The sequence below is a fragment of the Colossoma macropomum genome, unplaced genomic scaffold, assembly GCF_904425465.1.
Source record: "Colossoma macropomum unplaced genomic scaffold, Colossoma_macropomum, whole genome shotgun sequence".
Classification (NCBI taxonomy): Eukaryota; Metazoa; Chordata; class Actinopteri; order Characiformes; family Serrasalmidae; genus Colossoma; species Colossoma macropomum.
Window position 1 is genome coordinate 28,740,354 of NW_023494803.1, and position 19,460 is coordinate 28,759,813.

Sequence of the window (19,460 nt, forward strand, 5' to 3'; positions counted from 1 at the left end):
GTCAATAGGTTTTCTATACTTTACTAATGTAGGGAAGCCAATCAAAATAAATAGTCTTGGTTATTTGCCATACACATGTGGTAGATAGAGATTAGGTAGAACAACACGGGAGTAGTGCACACAAACTGAACTCTGTATTAATGCACCAAGACATTAAAATATATATGTTGTATGGACTATGGAAAGTAGTGCTGATAGGTGGCATCAGGTCTAAGTGTGCATATGAATTAAACAGCCGAAGCTCTATATTAAACAAACTATATGTAAGAGCCCAGTTTTGTTTAAACTGAAGGGCTGACACCTGTAATTATTTTTGACCCAAAAAACTAAAAAACTGACCAAATGATTAATAGACAATGATAAGCTGATGAATGTCCTATATTTTAAAGCTATATTTACCACTCATTACTAGCCCAAGATAAAACACACATAAATGACTGGAGCTAGCTTCAACTCGGTGTAACATCACTCGCTCTCGAAAGCATCGCCGTCCACCGCGTCCTTTCCTCACACCACTGTTTACCACACTTTCTCTTTGAGAACAAGGATGAAATAGTTGTCTGTCTTCCTCTAAAAACATGCTCCTGAACACCATTGTTTTAACTAGGTGCTTCCTTTTTAGTAGGCTTATCTGGTGGAACCCTCATGCATGCAATTCAAAAACAGTTTCATGTTTTAAATGATACAGAAACAGTTGTTTGTAGGAAAGGGAATACAATTTTGTTTTGTTTTGTTTTTTTTTACCAATAGCATTGGCGGAACAATTAATTATTTGTTGGTTAACATTTAATACATTAATCATTTCCATCCCTAAACTAGAGCATTCCTTTGAGGTTTTAGAGCTGTCATCATAGTTGAGGCCTAAGACAAGGATAGATGAACTCCCAATTTTTGGGTTATTCAGCCAACATAATTATGTATCTGACAACAATGGCAGAATCTTTCATTTTTCAGTCTTGTTGGATACCACACAGTGCTATTTCAACCTGCAGTCCCATGACAGATTTTTAATTGTTTTACAGAATGACGCTCCATCACTGTAATTATATGGGGTGTTATTCATTTTCACACAGTTTTGCAGTCTGACAAAGCGAGACACTGATGAAGTGCTCATTACTCAGTGTAGAGGCTGCAACACAAAGGACTGGCTGGAGGTTTTACACCAGGACATTCATTAATTAGGCCTGATAATCAGCACAATTCTTATTTGAAGAGGCCTACAATGATGTACCCATAATCACCCTGCCACAGCTCATAATTATGGAAGATATCAAGCCTGACATACGCTCCTGCAGAGAGACTCCTTCTCTCTGACATGCAAACGAACTGCTGCTTAGTTTCAGTCGTTTACGCTAGTCATCTTTCAGGCAGTTGTCAGAAGGAGGGTTTTGTGTCCGATACGAGTTTGACGTGCTTGAGGTTGTCAGGGGCCAATTCAGTTTGATCTCAGGATCTGTGATCGTATGGGGTGAGTGGCACAACTGTCTAAATATATAATGTTACTCTGAGTAAATAGGGCCCCATTTCACATACAGGGTTCTAATTTAGTTTTAAAGTTTCGCAATCCTATCATGAATCATGCTGTCACTAAAGCTTTTGAGCTTTGGCTCCAGTCGTTTATCAGATCTGAAGTAGACAAATGCGCTGTGAAAAAGAACTGCACAGATAATAATGTCAAACACTGATCATTAGCGTTTGTTTAAGATGTGTTGGAGGTGTTTTATCATTTTCTTTTACCTAAAAGAATCTACAGCTGATGAGGTGAAGTTTTTAACCCTTACATGCTGTTATTACTATTGTTACTGATAATGTTTTGCTCTACTGTTTACAAGTACGTGATAATGTTATTACACTATTCAAAGGTATTATGCAGTCACATATTACACAATGAGTTACGCAATGAATTGCATTTGTATTCAATTTATTTTCTATATGTTAGTTTCCTCTTTTTCCTGTATGAGGCAAAAATGCACAGAATTTTTTTTTTTCCACAAATCAAAACTGTATGCACAAGTTTTAATCTGATTCAAAGAAAATATCTCTTCTTCGATTTATGAATACAAAGGTAGGAATAATTGAAAGTTTAGAATCCACACTTCTGAAAACTTATCAGCTTGTTTCAATGATCTATGAGTAAGAAATACTACTGATTCACACCATGCTTTTGTTATTGAGAGCGATAATTTAGTCTCACAAGGCCAGACGTGATCTTATAACTAGAATACACGTCTGGGGACAACCTGCAGCGAAAGATACGCCTTTCTAAGATCCGCCCCCACATTCCATAACAGAAGCAAAACAAGTTAGCTAGCGTAATGCTATCGTCAGCTAATGGAACTGCTTTTTACTTGCAAGAGGTAATATTTGTATATTGTATATCGCCTCCTACTTTGTGGACGTGGGATTGGAAATTTCAAACTTCATTTTGTTCCCACCATAATAAGTCTACGTTCCCCCCTATATTTAGCCTAAATTTTCTTGTTCTCATTACAAGATCACAGCTGGCCCTGCAAGACTAGAAATAGCTGTGACTTGTAAGGTTTCAACTTAGAGGTGTCTCAAAAACTATTTTTTCTTTTCTGATACTGATATTGAAACCTTGAGTATCGGTCAGTACCGATACCAGATCAAAGCTTTAAAATGAGCAATGTTGACTTAAGATAAGCATCTCAAACACTCTACTAGCTCACAGGAAAAAATACACAGTGAACATCGTATCACACAATGTGATTGCTTAATACTTCAGGCTGGATTGGTTACTGGATTAAGCAAAAAAATTTTTTTTTCCGTCCAGTATTCGATCCAGCATTTTTGGTTACCTCAGAACAATACTGATTCCCCCTAAATATGAACATGAAATCAAATATCTGAAATGCAATTCATGTTTTAAAATGAGGATCACGTGCATACAATGCAATGATCATTGTTAGTGAGTGAATGCTGGTTTGTTTGAAATTTGAAGTTTTGTGCTGTGTATCAGTGATCATTAAAGAAGAAACAGTTTCAGAGCAATTGTACTTGAATGTCGTTGTATTTTCCGTACAGCATTGTTTACACACATTAATGTAGGGTAGCTCAGCTTTGCGGAGGAATAATCCTTCTTTCTGCTAAGCCTAGTCAGATCTCCAGATCAGGTCTGCTAAAGTGGATTAAGCTCTCAGGAGAAACCTCTGCTTTTTAGAGTACTTTGAAAGATGTTAATTAAGACTACAATGATGAATCTGTGTCATTACTGCCTCCCTGAGGAGAGTTCAGTGTGTGGGAGGGTTAAACTGCTGCCATTTCATCAGGCCAGCAGGGTCACTGTATGTTCAGCATGATTGACAGCAGCTCTGGAGAAGGAGACCCGGTGATAGCGCGCCTTAGCTGTTAGGCGTGAAGCTCCAGCATGTGGCAGATCGCCATGAACCTCTCTGGGGAATGCCGTCCAGTCGGCTGTGGATAATTAAGCGAACACAAAGGCAGATGACATGATTCCTGCTCTTTTGCATGAAATATTTACCAGAGGCTGAGAATGACATTCTGCCTCCTTTTATTTCAGAAGAGAAACGGTTCTTATATTTTATCTACTCTTTCTGTACATGTAACTGTTATGTAATGGCAAAAAAATAAACCTATTGATGTACAGAGCAGGAAAGGTCCATTTTTGTTTGATGAGGTCTGAAAAACATGGTCCAGACTCCCTGTTAAAGGATGAATAAACAGACAATAAGGTGCACTGTGTCAACAAATGAGATAGAAAGTGGTTTTTAAAATGCAGTGAATTCTGGTGTGTTTCTTGAAGAAATTACAGCCCATTACAAATTGATGATGTTTCTGTGGGGTGCTCTCTTATGGTTCACCAAGTTTATGCTCTGTTCTGTTTCTTAGAAAAGCAACCCGTCAGCTGATAGTGTGACTAGAGCTGCAGCATATGACTAATATCAGCTTCATTCCATATGCATGAGCGTTTCCCATTTTACAGCGATATCAGGCTATATGTCTCAGTTTATAACGTGTCTATATCTCACATGTTTTCAATTCCAGCCCTCCTTTTGCATCATTCTTGGCACTGGATCTACATACATACAGAGAAAATGGACTGGTGTTCCATAAAAAAGATGAGATGGAAGAAATAGAATCGTTCATGTGATTCACTCTGCGTCAAAGCTTGCCTCAGTGGGGCAGTGTGTCAGGCTGTGTAAGTGTGTGTATGACAGTTCCACACAAAAATGTCCTTCGGTTTAATCTCACTTGTCTGCAGGGACCTGTCAGAATTCACCTAGCTGTCTAGTTGAACTACTTAGGGCACTTTGAGGCCTCTGTGCCGGTTACAGGGTCAGCTATAGTACAGAATCCACGCTTACACAAGGTTAGCACAGCTCTTTCTCACTGCTTTTGTCTTTGCTGGGGTCACTGCTTCTGCAGCATTCAGCGCAAAACCTTTTACTAAATTTTTTAGAGGGCCTGTATCACGGATCATCACTTTTTATAAATAAAAATGTTGAAATAATTTGTGTAGTATGTAAATATTCAAATGGAAACTGGGCATCATTAACTACACAGTACATAAAGTCCATGTACTGAAACTACACTGCAAAAATAGCCTGGGTTGAATTCTTTGTATTTGTGATGTCATGAAAATCAGTACATTTACATATGCTTGCTAGTTCAGTCTAGAGCAGTTTAGCCCCTCCCGCCCTATCATTGAGGCTGAAGGTATAAGGAGTGTTTCAGCCAGGACTCTTGTGTGGACTCTTTAGTGTTCTCACTCTGAAAACTTTTTTTTTCATTAAAGCTTCCATTCATTTTAGTAGACCTGCTTTCAGTTTATCACAGAAATCTGCAGGAATATTTTTCCACGTCTTCAGTGTTCATTCTTAGCAGTTGGTTGCACTTTCTGCTTCTCACAATCCAAGTGATTCCAAGCATATTTCATGATGTTATGGTCTAGACTCTGGGGTGGTCAATCCATTGTTCTGAGGACACCAGAAACTTTGTTTCATTTGCAAATGTTCTTCTTCTCTGTTTCCTTTTACTGGCTTCTTGACAGCTACACATCTTTTCAGACTCATGAGTTGTTGTGGATATGTGTCAGATCTGAAGCAAGAGTGGAGCTTGATATTCTCCTCTTTCTCAGAGATGAAAGCTTTAAGTACTGTTTATCTGATGGTGACTTTTTTGGTGGTCTACCAGGTCTTGCATGGTTGTAAGTAGCCCTATTTTCTGCATACCTTTTATTAATGTATTTATATATTTTTCAACTCCAGTTTTAGAAACTTGTGTTTTTCACTTATTTTCTGCTGTCTTTTGCCCTCCTTATGCAAGTGGATTATTTTATACTTAACCCCTTGGGCCTGCTGGTGGGCCCAAAGTTTTATTACACACTTTTATAACCTAAGAATAGCTTCAGTCCCTGTAGTTACTGAATAATAAGTCTTAGTATGGTAATAAGCCTGAGATTTTAAAGGGTTAATCTCATCAGAAAGATCTCCTGAAAATGAATAGATTGTAGGTAGTGGAAATTTTGACATGAAATCAAATAAATGAAGGTGGTTTCTGACATTTGCGCAGTACTGTATGTCAGTCTAAAAGGCACAGTAACATAAATAGCCTATTTTAATTCTAAAGCATATAGAGAGGTTGGAAAATGGTCATGTAAACATGATGACTGGCTGTTTTTGGTACATAATACAACACAATTTCATAAATGGACCCCAGGGGGTAAAAAAACAAGAAAAATGTAGGATATGGACCCTTAGGTACTATATGTACTATCTTTCTTACTTAAACCTCAGTGGGTATTGAATTATTTTTCCATAAACCCGTCACAATGTCAGCACTGTAGCCAGCTGAATGTATTTTTATGAGGACAGATACAGATTGATATAGATATAATAGGCTGCATGGAGAAAAGACAGTGTATTGTCTGCTGAAAAATTTGTCTGCTTCTGTGTTTGTTGCACTTCACTTTCGACTCTCTGGTTTGTCAACTACTAACTAGTTCAGATCCAGTTAAAACTAAAAAAATCAGACTGACACCTGTACTGTACATTGTACTGTTGTGCTGGCCTGAGCCTGTAATGACTTAACAATCAGTTAAATATTCACAAATACCTAAACATGATTGTACATTTTAAACCAGATATTCTTACAATAGACTTAGACCAAGCAAAACAAACTGAATGATAATCTTGCAGCACCCTGGATATTTTTCACGGTATGGTTAGAAGCACACAACTGTCTGCAAGCACAAGCTGTCTGGAAGCATTGTTCTTACTATGATCATGCTTGACTTGCTGAATTTTTGTAAAGAATCAGAGCTCTAGTGTGTTGCTCCTAAAGGCAGCAGGAGAGCCAGTCTGCACATTATAGGCTCCATAAGCGTCATAGGCTTAACAGAACATATGTGATATTCATTTCTGTTTCTTGTGGAGCACATAACATCTAAAAGACCAGTGTCCAGCCAGATGAAGTAAGAATGTGCCATGTGAAGCAGGGGTCAGGCAAAGGGAGAGAGTTAGAGAAAGTGCTGAGGTAAGAGCCAGCGCAGTGTACCGGTGCGGAAAAATGCCCTTTCTGGCAATGCTGTACCCTCTGGTATGTGCCCACTGCATGCACATGTACACACACACCCTGCAACCTACCTCCTCCCATCTGCTCCCATCTGCACTCACAGCCACGGACATTATAATGTCCATCATTCCTAAATTAATTGGGGTTACGTCAGGACTAAGAGCACCACCAAGCCTTCTCTCGTAATCTCAGGCCAACAAACGGGGGGCAGGGCTGCAGAAGGAGGTCATGTATAGATCATCTATGCATTTGTGGATATGCGTGATGTACCAGAGCAGCCTTAATCTTAAATACAGATTACACGTAAGATGCCGTGCCGTTAGTGAAACAAACAGCTGTGATATAGAAAACAAACGTGTACCTCCCAGACTGTGGTAGAAACAGCTTAGCAATGACAACGACAACTGGCCAACCAATCAGTCAACCTTTATTTAAACTTGGAGTACATTGAGGGTTAACACCATTTACAAAGTAGCTGTGTGTTATAAAGAAAAAAGAGTAAATATACATTTGAATGTTGAATGTGACTGTTAGTATCAGACTGATCATTGTGGTACATGTGACAAAGTATTTTATATTAAAAAAAACAACAGCAAATGCTACTGATGAAGTTATTTTAAAAGGATCTGCAACATATTCACACATATTAACCCACCACATACCTTCTACACTAAGTGTGGTCACTTAGTCTACTATGTGCTGCCATCTAGTGGCAGATTGTATTAGCATAGATATAGAGTCATAACATAGTTAAAACACTGTATACAGTACAGTTCAAAAATGTAGTAATTCGGACACCAAACGACATTTTTTAGATGTTTTATTTAGCATTTCAATTTTGGTTACTGCAACACATGATTTAATAATAAATTATAACATTATCTGCTGTATTTGTAGCAATTTCTCATCAAGTTACTCTAATTGCAAATATGAAACGTGGATATTGCACTTATAACCTCATTCACTTCTAAATTACTTTTTTACTGCTTTCTACACGTTTTAAACCTATAAACCTGAGCCTTATTTGTGTTATCTTAGAGTAATGTCATATCTGTGTCTGTAACAGAACTGAATACACTGAATTTCTATTGAAAATATTGTTTCTGAACTTTTGAGCCGCAGTGCATGTAGTGAAACTGAAATTTAGTACATGGATAATGGATTTGAATTGATAAATTCTCTTTGGTATGTACTTCCATAAAAGCCAACTGTTCAAGACTGAAACTTTATTGCTTCAAACCTAATGTCTTCTTTTGTGTTTTGCCATAGTCATAGTCAAAGTTGTTTCAGCTTTTGTCAGGGTAATTTAATCTCCTCCCTCCTCATGCTCCTAGTCATCCTTCCCACAGATGCACATTTGGAATGAAAGTCAGCGGAAGTTTATTAAAGTGCGGTCGTGGCATCTGCCTCCAGTCAGCTAGTTTGAGCTGAGCTATGCCCTACAGAGAGAGAGGGAGCGAGAGAGAGAGAGCTCCACCCTGGAGTCTATGTAGCGTCATTTGCTCCCCACCGCTGGCCAGCTGCCTGCATGATTAATGCGTGCGGGACACTCCCCCTCTGCTCTCCTCCAGCATGCATTGTTCTCAGAGAGTGCCGAGAAAAAGTTTCAAACCGGATTCAGTGGAACCTTGACAGAGCAGCTCCGCTAGTAGACTCAGGCAGTGGTGAGTGTAGTTCACTGAATAATATATTCTGTTGATGGTGAATGCCAACAAGTTGGTCTAGAAGTTCTAAAAACTTAATTTCCCAACACAGATGACACAAACTGCATTTTGAAGGATGTTTTTGTAGAATGTTTTCTTTGTCAGTGCTTTGAAATGTAGTTTTTGGCTACAGAGCTGTATCATTATTCTTATGTCTGGAAAGTACTTTTTTTAAAGTTAGAGGGGAAAAAGTGCTTCAAAAGTGAACAAGTAGAACTTTTCAGCTAAGTAAGAATACGTTTGTTTCCATCCTTGCCTTATGCTTGTTTGGGTGACAAGACCTTGATTCCCATGGCTTTGTAGGAGGCTTTGTTAGTGTTCTTGTAGTCCTTCAACTCTGCTCTGATTTAGAAGTGGGATTAGCAGTGTGGTAACTTGAAAGACTCTAAGAATAACTTAAGATTTCCAGCTCAATGTGTGCTTTCGTGGCATCTTTCTTTCTTAACCTCTTCAAGGCTTATTATTCAGTTTTAAAGCTTAAGACTTATTGGCTGTTTTCAAGACATGGATTAAGCCAATGTCAATGGTCTTTTACCATCCCACTTAGACTAGGTTTCGGCTTAATCTAGGCCTGGAAAACCGGCCCATTATCCAGTAATTACTATGAAATGTTCAGTAACTGCTATGAATGATCTAGTATCTATGAATTGTTCAGTAACTACTATAAACTAATATGTAAGTCTGAAGAATGTATGTATGGATCCACATACAAACCTTCACAGTCTTAAGGGGTTAAAATAATCAATGAAAACATGTGTCCTAGCGTTTTACAATCAAGAAACAAAGATGTCTGGGCATAAGTACAGGCAGGGTGTTTCCTTAAGAAAAAGAGAAAACGGGTCAGAACACATGTACTTAATTAAGGAACTCCTTTGGCGTAAATATTTCAAGAAGTCTGTGTTTCCTGCAGGGAGTTTGAATGTGGATTTCCTCTCATGGTGTGGGAAAGGAGATCCTATCTTGTAGACATTAAAACATTTGTCCCTCCGTAGTTTTCATTCATTCAAGCTAATCAGCAGCAGAGGCTGGAATTCGGCCTTGAGGATCCTCGCTTGAATCATTTCCTGCATGTCAGAAACAAAAAGCATTTGATTTGTTGAAGCACGCGGGCTAGTGTTTCTGGCTTTGGGGATGAAAGACGAGCCGCTGGAAATGACACAGGGGATGTGTCCGCGTGTGACGGAGGTGGAAGTCACACAGAGGAAGAGTGTGTGTGTGTGTGTGGGTGTGAAACAGTGCTCTCCTGCTGTGTTGTGTGTGCTCTTCAATAATGAGATCTGTCTGGATGAGAGTTCTCTGGCTTTCTTCACACTGATTCACACTCAGCAGGACGGGGTTTTGCTGAGTGTGTGAGACAGTTCTGCACTCACCGAAAGCTGATAGCCTCACTGTGTGGCTCTCCCGAAACAAAAGGGAATCCAGTGCGCTCGAGGTGCCATGTAGATCAAATCCTGACCAAAAAACAAAACTCTGCGCTCCTCGACATCTTTTCATACATGGGCCTTCAGAGGTTTGGGGACAGCTTTTCTGTGTTGATTGATTTTCGTTGTAGGTTTTAAGCAAGTAAGAACACCCTTGTTAACAGCTGTTTAGTCACTCTACCATGATTTTTTTCTGTTTTGATTTTTTTTTTTTACATCATTTGAACACATCAGCTGTCCTTTACATTTTGTGAGCATGTCTTTATGAATAGACCAATAGAGACGCTGATTTACTGTATTTGGAGCAAAATCTCTTCACATTACCTTGCCTCAAAAGTTAAGCAAGTTTTTGTCTTCTTCTGCAAAGTTACTGTTTTGGGTGTACATGTTCTTTTTTGGACAGCAACAGCTTATTAGTACCTGTATTCATTAAAGGGACACAATGATGAAAATGAAAAATGTAACCATTGTAAACATACATGCTCGCCTCTTACAGCAGTGAGTTCAGTAGTGAGATTTCCTGGTTTGAAGACTAGGAAGCCCCCTCTGATGATGTACAATCCTGGGCAATAAAAATGGGCCAAAATATAATGCTTTTTACTGATGGTTTTGGCCTGGTCAGAGTCCAGATTGAAACCCAATAGAAGATATTTGGTCTCACATTGAACACAAACAAGCTTGGGAATGCTTTTCAACTCTTTGAAGCCATCAATACTGAGTGGAAAAATACTGACTCCTGTTTCTGTAAAAGTTTATGTGCAAATTTACACACAAAATTTCAGCTTTTAAAGAAATCAAAGGGAAATGCTATCCCATATTAAGTTACTTGATCTATTTGTTTAATGATTTGTTATTAAGACCACCAAAAACTTAAATTTTTGCCATTTTTGGCTTGACCCTTTTTTTTGCCCAGGAATGTATATTGAAGGTGAAAGTGATTTTTGAAAGAATACAAGTGCTCTTTTCTGACTAATTCTACCACTGAATTTTTCTTTTAACAAAGAAAAAAATGAGTTGTGCTACATCACTAATGCTGCCAAGCACCACAGATGTATTTGTTAGTCTTGACTTGCAGTCGGGAGATTTTGAGCTGTAGGGATTCCCAGTGATGTATTTCCATAATGCATGCTGTGTTGTAGTGAAAGAACACTGATGGACGAAAACATGAAAGCGAGACAAAATTGAGAATTCTATAAATCGGATGAGGCTGAAGGGTGCAACGCTACACTACAGCTCTTTAATATAAAGAGTAGGTTCTTCTAATAATAATGAGTTTCTTTTCCAAGCTGTTGTTAAAATCACATAATGGAACTCTTTTGCCCCAAAAGTAGCTTAAAAAGAAGGTCTGAGTGGTGACATCACAGCAAGAAGATAAAATAAGGGGTTTGGCATTATTCCCAAAGTAGTACTGTTATAAATAGTTGCACATGATATTATTTCCTCAAAATAAATCTGATTAGTTTATAAACAAAAAACCTGCTAATTTGTATTGAAAACTGAACTGAAAACTGAAAACCTAGATATGCCCAAACTTTTGACAGACCACGTACATAAGGCATGTTTGAGATGTGTAATGCTCAAAGCTGCTTTCGTGCTTCAGATTGGTTTCTAAGTTTGAATGCGATGTCTTTATGGAAGATTCTTTGAGGGGGCAGGGGGAATCAGGTAGAGGGCATTTCAATATGGCTCCTCATCAGTGAGTCAGAGCTGTTCCAATCAGTGACCCTGCCCCCCTTCATTGAGAACCTGATGAGCATGAACACGGTGTGACCGCTGTCTGCTGGAGGGGCTGTATGTGAGAGACATGGAAAATAGAGGTGTAAATTTCTAACCTCACAGTGATTTTGAATCCTCTTTGTTAGAAAGTGATTAAATGCATCACAAAATCTCACATTTCATCATGATTCGATTCTATTTGGTTTGAAGGAGTGAAAGAGGCCGATGCGATTCCTCCAGATCCATGTCCTCCACAGCTGCTCTCCTGAGGGCCTGGCCAGGCTGGTTTTATCATCTCTATCAGCTGATGAGGAGCCAGTGAGGAAGCTCCTACAGAACAGAGGACTGTAGGTGGGGGTGAGGGGTCGCCCCTGCTGGGGGGGATAAATGAGCTGCTCGCTCAGCCGCGACCGCTCAGCTTCTCACGCCTCTGCTATGGTCAATTTACTCCTCATTGTCCAGCCTAATGTGACAGGGTTTCCTCATTTCAGCACCTTCATAACCAGCAGGTCATGCCCTCCATGGATTACTCCTCATCCATGGAATCATAGATCGATAGATCCATCGATTATAGATAGATAGATAGATAGATAGATAGATGGACAGATAGACAGACAGATAGATGGATATAAACTTTATTAACCCATTCATGTCCAAGAAAAATTTAATATGATAAGGAAATAAAATGTTATACTTTGGAAGACAATCTAACATAACCCATTTTAGTGTTTTTGATTACATTTCATTTTCATGCTTTCATTCACAATCAGATCTATTGTTTTGTTTAAAGTCTGTTTTTAAAGACTAGATTTGACATAGAGCACATCTCACAAAAAATACAAATTTCAGATAAGGATATTTAATGGATTAATCTCAATGGGTTCTCTGCAGAACAACAACAGAACTGTACAAATCATACATTTATTACAAAGATTTACAACATGTACAGATATTACAAGACATTTGCAAGAGACTTATCAGAATTAGAATCATCAGGCTTTTGTTTCCATACTGGGATGTATTTCTGATTGAAGCTATATTAGATAGATACCCATGGTCATATGCAAAAGTTTTGGCACCTCTGGTCAAATTACATTACAGTTTTGTTGATTTTAACACATCCTGTACAGAGAACACACTTCTGTACATTTTAATTGTTAATGGTTTAACTATTATTTTCTGAATTTAACATATTAGGAGAAGTATAAAACATAAAATGTGGCCTGTGCAAAAGTAATCCTCCTGTAGAGGATGTAGTAACTTATTTTCCAGTCAGAAAATCAAAAGAACATATAAAAGAAAAGAAAAGGTTGACTAGAGGTTTATCGGTCCTGTATGCACTTGTGGCTTTATGCTGTTTTTTGGACATGCTCAGTAGTGGCTTTTCTTTACCACTGACTTATTTTACATGTCAACAGATATGCATGATTTTACAGAGGATGGCAAGCAGTGAAGCCTGCATAAATGCCCACTATACAACATTTAGATATATAGTCTCTATAGTGGCATTTTAACCCTTACGGCTGCATCTGTGCTGCTCATAAATACAGCTCTTTAATCTGATGCGGCAGTTTCTTTTTTTCCTTGCTCTCTGCTCTCTTCTTGGTGTTTGCATGCAAAAGAAAGAGCTACACATTGGAGACACTGAATTGATCATGTGATCAGGCCATAATGGAGTGTTTATCAGAGGGCGTCTGTGTTGGGCAGCTCCATGTGGCCGCACTCAGTACAGTGCTTTTCATTTGGCCACCGCTGCCTTTCTTAACTGATGAAAAGCAGCCAGATTTCGTGCAGCTTTGACTCAAGGGCATGTCACTTAACAAATGAATAGTTCTCTTTTAGAGGACAGTTGAGCTAGTCACAGAGCGTGGCACCACGAGACCCCTGTGCCTCTCTCAGAGGAGGAATGCACATGCTTCCAGTGAGAGGAATGAAGGAAATGTCTCATAGCGCTTCATGAAGAAAGATGTCTACTCCACGCCTCTCTCTGGATTCTCTCAGTATCTGCTTATATTAAATCACAGCATTTTCCTTCTGAAAAGAAGCATGTGTGCCATTCTTGGCCATTTTTAGTAGGATGTTTTTAATTGCCCGGTTAAAAACAACATCCCCTTGAACAGGAACAGGAGTTAGGAGTCAATGAAAAGTCTGAAGATCTGAACCTACATTTTTTCTGCTTTCTCTCCAGAAAGATTTTAGTAATGATCACAAAAGAAATGCAAACGTGGACATATGTTTGCAATACGTATCCTGTAGCTTCATTTTTAGCTCTGATGATGACCTCACGTGGCTTAGTTGTACTTTCATTATTTTTTTTTTTCATGTTTTTAATGGAACTGCTTCTCGTGCATTCTTCACTTCTGCCCAGAGACCAACCAGAATGTTTTGAATTTTTCTTCTCCACACATTTTCCAGTGTAGTCCCCCATTTGTCCTCAGTAGGGTTTAAATTTGATGATTGTGCTGGCATGTCATCATCTAAATTTCCTCTCCCCCAAGCCAGTCTTGGGTTGAGATGCATGTGATGACATTTGCTGATTATTAAAAAGTTACAGTATGGGTTTTTATTGCCAACCTATAATTTACTTAAAGTAGTGCTCTGTGAGGCTCTGTTTTGTTTGTATCTAGATTGATACACACAGCCATTCCAGCAGATTGCACTATTATGCCCTCCTGCACGCATGAGACTGGTGTTCGATTCCCTGTTCTGTTAGGAATGCCATTGCTACACCAATAGGAGTACTTGGGCAAGACTCCTAACACTGCATTCCCCTACCACTGTACATCAGTCTGGGTAACAGTGACTGCTAAATATGTAAACATACAGGGGTATTGGAGGGAGGTTGCTTAGTTAGATAGTTTGCTTGCTTGTTGGTTGGTTGGTTGGTTGGCTGGTTAGTTTGTTGTTTAGTTACTTTATTACTAACTTTGTTAGTTTTTATAGTTAGTTGTTTGGTTGGTTGCCAGGTTCATGAGATGCTTTGCATCTGAAAAAGGACATTAGTGGAATGTTGGGGAATATTAACCACTTACCTTGGTGGTTATTTAGACTAATAATATCTTAATATTTGCTGTCATTTTCAAGGCTGCACTTTCGTTTTTATTTAGTTATTTATATTTAGTTCTGTAACTCTACTACAGTCATTAGTGTTAAGTTTCAAGAAAAAAATGATGTGAATAAGGTAAAGCTTCAAATTCAAGTTTCTTGCTTAAATTTGTTTTACTACATAGCTGAATGGACTCGTCTGTTTGTCGACTAGTGTCGTTTGTTTTTATATTATGTGGCGATCTTTGTGCATCTTAAGGGTGCAGGCTGTGCTGAATGGAGCGCTCTGAGAGGGCCATTGATGTGCGCATCATGCTACTACGACTAAAGCCAGCTCCGGCTTTGAAATGCCAATTCTTTCACCACTGCTCTGCCTTCTCTGTGGAATATTAATCAAGCCCAATAAGCCATTCTGTGTCTGTGAGAGAGCAATAAACCTTGCAGGTGCTATTCCTATCTACTGATACACACTTTTATGGTTCATTGAATAGGACTGTCTAATTTACTATTTTCATTACATTCAGTGATGCAGAAAATATGTCTTGAGAGCAGTCTTTGTATTGTGAAGGCTCATCACTGTCATGTCCGTGATTTACCTCTACTGTAGATGCACTGTGAACGTAGATCTGTTAGCGCAGTAGTGGAGGTGTTGGGTATGAATGCTGAAATGAAACCATGGCGTGTGTTGGACAGCAGAGGACTGCACAGAGCAACTGTAGCGTTTCCTATGGAAATCCCTTCATGCTCTGCTCATTGAAATGGGCGAGCAGTGTGCCACGATGAGGATCTGCTGCAAACTTTCAGCGATTAAGAGCTACTGGCAAACTTTCTCACAGCGGAATGGAGATGCATTGAGACATACTTGAATTCCGTGAGGTTTAGAGCAAACCCAAGAATTCTACATAATCTGGGTTTGACTGTTGATTCATTTTTTTGACATGGAGAGAGACAGCACCAGCAATGATGAGGTTTTGCATCTGGATGCCAGTGCAGTTGGTAATTTCTCCAGTATGTGGGCACATTTGATGAGTATATTGGTAAGTCGGAATATATTTGTTTTTGAGGCAGTTTTTTTCATGATCATTGGTTTGTTTTGATGCCTATTATTTCATGTCACATTTGTAAAATGTGTAATTTTAAGCTTTTAATGAAGGTAACACAAATGGGAAGCCTGTTCAGCTTAGATTATCTTTGTAGTGGAGTTACATGGATCTTTTGTTTTTCCTGTGAATTACTCCTATGATCTTGATCTTTTGTCATAATTATCAACATAAACTTGTTTCAGATTTTAGAACTGCCTAAAAGTACATTTGTGTGTTTTTCATATGATATCTTTTTAATGTGCTTGTAAATTATATCAGTCAATGTTTGTATTCAGAAGTATCATAATCACTGTATCATCTTCCTTTTGCCTAATGAGCCTCATCAACCGCAGATGCTTTTCTTGACACGCACAGTTGCCTTTTATACAAATGGAGATTTTTTGAACTTGAGTTTTTGAACGTCTAATGGCACATATGACTGTCTTATGAATACTTTTCCTGTATGAAACGTTTTGGCTGAGTGAGTGCATCCAGGACATCCTAGCGTGTGACCTGAATACTTGTGGTGCATTCTTTAGTTATGAATTATTTCCAAACAGTGTATATCATCGAGTGCCGTTCACTGAAACATCTGGATGTTCGTAAATAATTGGGGGGCATTTTGGGGGATGAGTTTGCAAATACTTAGATGATTCATGGCTGTGTTGCCTTTTTGTGACCACAAAACAAGGATCAGCTCTCTGTGCCTAAAACAATAGCTGGAAGTCACTCTTCTATCAGTGAGGGTTGGAGACTTGTGCTATCTGCTGTAGTTTATCTTGACCTCTGCCTCCTCCCTTCTTACTTTTGTTTGAGTTGATTTAGTTGAGGTCTCTCTTGGCTGCAGCTGCGTCATACGCAAGCTCTCCTCGTCTCAGTCAAGCTGAGGTCAAGTGGGGCTGAAGAGTTGTGTCGTAGAGATGGGAAATCTGGACTTCACTTAGAAGAGCTTCAAAATTTTTTAATGTTTTATGGCTACATTTATAAGAATAGCTTGTCACTAGCTTGAGAATGTATTGCATCTCAAGTTAATGCAATGCCTGTAACATTTCTTTGCCTCATATGTTCGAAACAGTAACTTTATTGGTAACTTTATTCTTAACTTTACATCTATTTATGTCTAATATAGCTTTAAAAAACTGTTATGATTTTCCTTTTCAGAATTTATGTTGGTTCATTCATCATGAAATGCACACAAAAGGGCGTTTGGCAATTTCCAGTGGTGTAAAAATAATAAATAAACAAACAAACACTGATAAATAGGGATGCACTGGTAGGAAAAATGTGGCCAAATCTTGTATGATTCAATAACCTGTAACATTTAATATCATTGGGATATTATTGTGTGTCCCTACTGAAAAAATTGGAGTTTCTTTTTCTTCTGACAGTGATGATTTGTCGCATTTATTCCAGCTTTTTATATATACAAATGCAAAGCTAGTGGATGAATTTTCTCTTGAAGCTAAATGTATGTGCTCTTGCCTGTTGTAGGATGGCTCTCTGGGAAACATCGAGGACTTGGCCAAGGAGTACTCAGAGTATTACAGCACCTCTTACAGTGACGTGTGTGAGAGGATGGAAGAGCTTCGAAAGCGCAAAGTGTCTCAGGAGGCAGAAACAGTGAGTACATTTTATTCCTTTCTGCTTCATCCTGAAGTGATGATTGAGAAACAACTTGAAAATGTTCATCTTGTTCACAGAGAAGTAATATATCAACAACGCTCACTGGATTCAATGTAATGTATGTCTTGGGATTTCTTTTGTTCTGTTTTTTCACAGAAGAAGGCTGAATCAACGTCCACATCACTTCAGCTGCGCACAGAAATCCAGGTGGGCGTCTGAGAAATCCTGGAGCTTCACATTCCAGACAAACTTTGATTTCTCACTTGTCGGACTAAAAGAGTCAGTATTACTTACGACTTGTTGTTTGTTTTAAGGAGTCGCTGGGCCTGAGCAGTGCTGTGTCAACTCCTGAGGTTGAGAGAAGGTAGGTAACGTTATATTCACATTTTTTAAGTGTACATGTGAGTATGTGGCTTAATAACGGATGAGGAGGTTGTGATGTTACACTATTTAGATGCAGTTCCAGTAGAGGTGGCACCGATCTGATACCAAGTACTAATACTGTGTCGATATCAGCAGAAATACTGGATAAAATATTGGGGGGAAAAAAGAATGCATCAGATTCGATTCAGTGTTGGTATTTGGCCGATACTCAAGGTTTTAATATCAGTATTGATATCAAAACAGAAAAAGTGGTGTCATGCCTTTCCAATCTTGTTGTCATCTTTTCCTGCATTGTGCTGTATCCTGTTTGATTCATTTTGAGTTCCTAGAGATACACTGTGAGGAACCATTGGCCTCATTCATCAACCGTTCTTCAGAAGAAATTATTTTCTTAAAACACACTTGCGCAGTTTTCACTAAGATTCTGACATGCCAATGTTTTCTTACTCTGGATATGTTCTTTGTTAAGAACAGAATCTACACACACTCAAGAGCGCAAAGGTGCGAACAGTTTTGCGGTTTAGGAGCACGTCATGAATCTGATGTAGACTTTTTCTTAGGACCTTTCTCAAAAAAAAATAGGATATTGGTAAATGAGGCCCAATGCTAGTATCTTGCTCATCTATGAAACTTATCTAGTCATGTGAGCTGAAGGTGATGCCTCATGTGTTTCCTGGTGGCCCATTACTCTTCCTCCTGTCTGCTTCCTTCCTACGATTGAATTTGTGGAAGCAGAAGGTGGTGATGAGTATCCAGGTCATTAGGAGCAATGTGTAACATATCATGCATGTATGCAGCTACTAGGGAACTGACCAAGATTGGAATCAGCTGATATTTACTTCTAACGCATAATGAAAGTCGGCTGATTTTATTTTAATTTTCAATCCAAGTTATGGTTTTAGGTAGTGCTGTCGCCTTACAGCAAGAAGGGCCAGGGTTTGATTCTCTGGTTTCCTCCCACAGTCCATAGACATGTGGCCAGGCCAATTGGACATAATAAATTGCCCCTAGGTGTGAGTGTATGTGTGAAAATGTATGTCTGTGTGTCTGCCCTGCGATGAACTGGCAACCTGTGCAGGGTGTTTCCTGCCTTTCGGCCAATGACTACTGGGATAGGCTCCAGCACCCCCCGCGACCCAAAAGGAGAAGCGGCTTAGAAAATGTTTATGATGTGAATAATGTGAGCTAAGTACGTGTGTGCTAAATTTGAATGCTGTGAGTCCATGTCTGTTTATGTGTTAGGCCTACCCACCAGCCTACAGTACTGTGCAAAAGTCAGAGACCACCCAGTTAAAACAACTGTTACGTATGTTATCCAAGTAATTAATTGGTCAGAGTCAACAAATTGCAAAGAAAGCCATATCGTTTTTTTTTCAGTATTTAGTGTGTCCACTCTTTGCTTTTATTACGTCTTCCATTCTTTTTGGGAGACTTGCTTTCAGTTTTTCAGGAGTATTTTTCCCCTTTTAATAGTTGGTTGCATTTTCTGCTTGTAATGATGCAAGTAATCCCAAACACATTTCATGATGGTGAGGTCTGGACTCTGGGGTGTGCAGTCCATTGTTCTGGGAACACCAGCAGTTTCCTTTTCTTTTTTGTCTTTCTTTTTCTCGATAGTGCTTTTTGACAGCCAGACATCCTCTCAGACCCATAGTGTTGAGTTTTCTTCTGACAGTGGGAGGATGGACAGAAACATCTGTGAATTTTTTTCAGATCTGAAGCAAAAGTGGAGCCTGATTTTCTCTTCTGTATCAATGATGAAAGCTGTTTATCTGATGGTGAAAGTTTTGGTGGTCTACCAGGTCTTGCATGGTTGTTAGGAGACACGTTTTGTCTGTATCTTTTAATCATTTTTTGAACTTTTGGAAGCTCCTTTTTTCACTTATTTCCCTTTGACTTTTCCCTTTTTTTATGCAAGTGGATTATCTTCT

The 19,460-nt window shown here is 38.9% G+C and overlaps 1 protein-coding gene across 4 annotated transcripts in view; it reads left to right on the plus strand.

Annotated features, from left to right (window-relative positions):
* The window catches only part of sash1b (SAM and SH3 domain containing 1b), an 87,886-nt gene that overhangs the window by 51,116 nt on the left and 17,310 nt on the right, over positions 1-19,460 (plus strand). Inside the window, exons 1-4 of one of the 4 annotated variants that reach the window (XM_036592772.1) lie at positions 8,129-8,219; positions 17,014-17,142; positions 17,302-17,352; positions 17,460-17,509. In XM_036592772.1, the coding sequence (XP_036448665.1) occupies positions 17,098-17,142; positions 17,302-17,352; positions 17,460-17,509 (146 nt within the window). In that variant the 5' untranslated portion in view covers positions 8,129-8,219; positions 17,014-17,097. Of the gene's footprint in view, positions 1-8,128; positions 8,220-15,219; positions 15,478-17,013; positions 17,143-17,301; positions 17,353-17,459; positions 17,510-19,460 lie in introns of those variants that run through there. The other 3 variants (XM_036592770.1, XM_036592768.1, XM_036592769.1) reach the window with 3 other exon arrangements.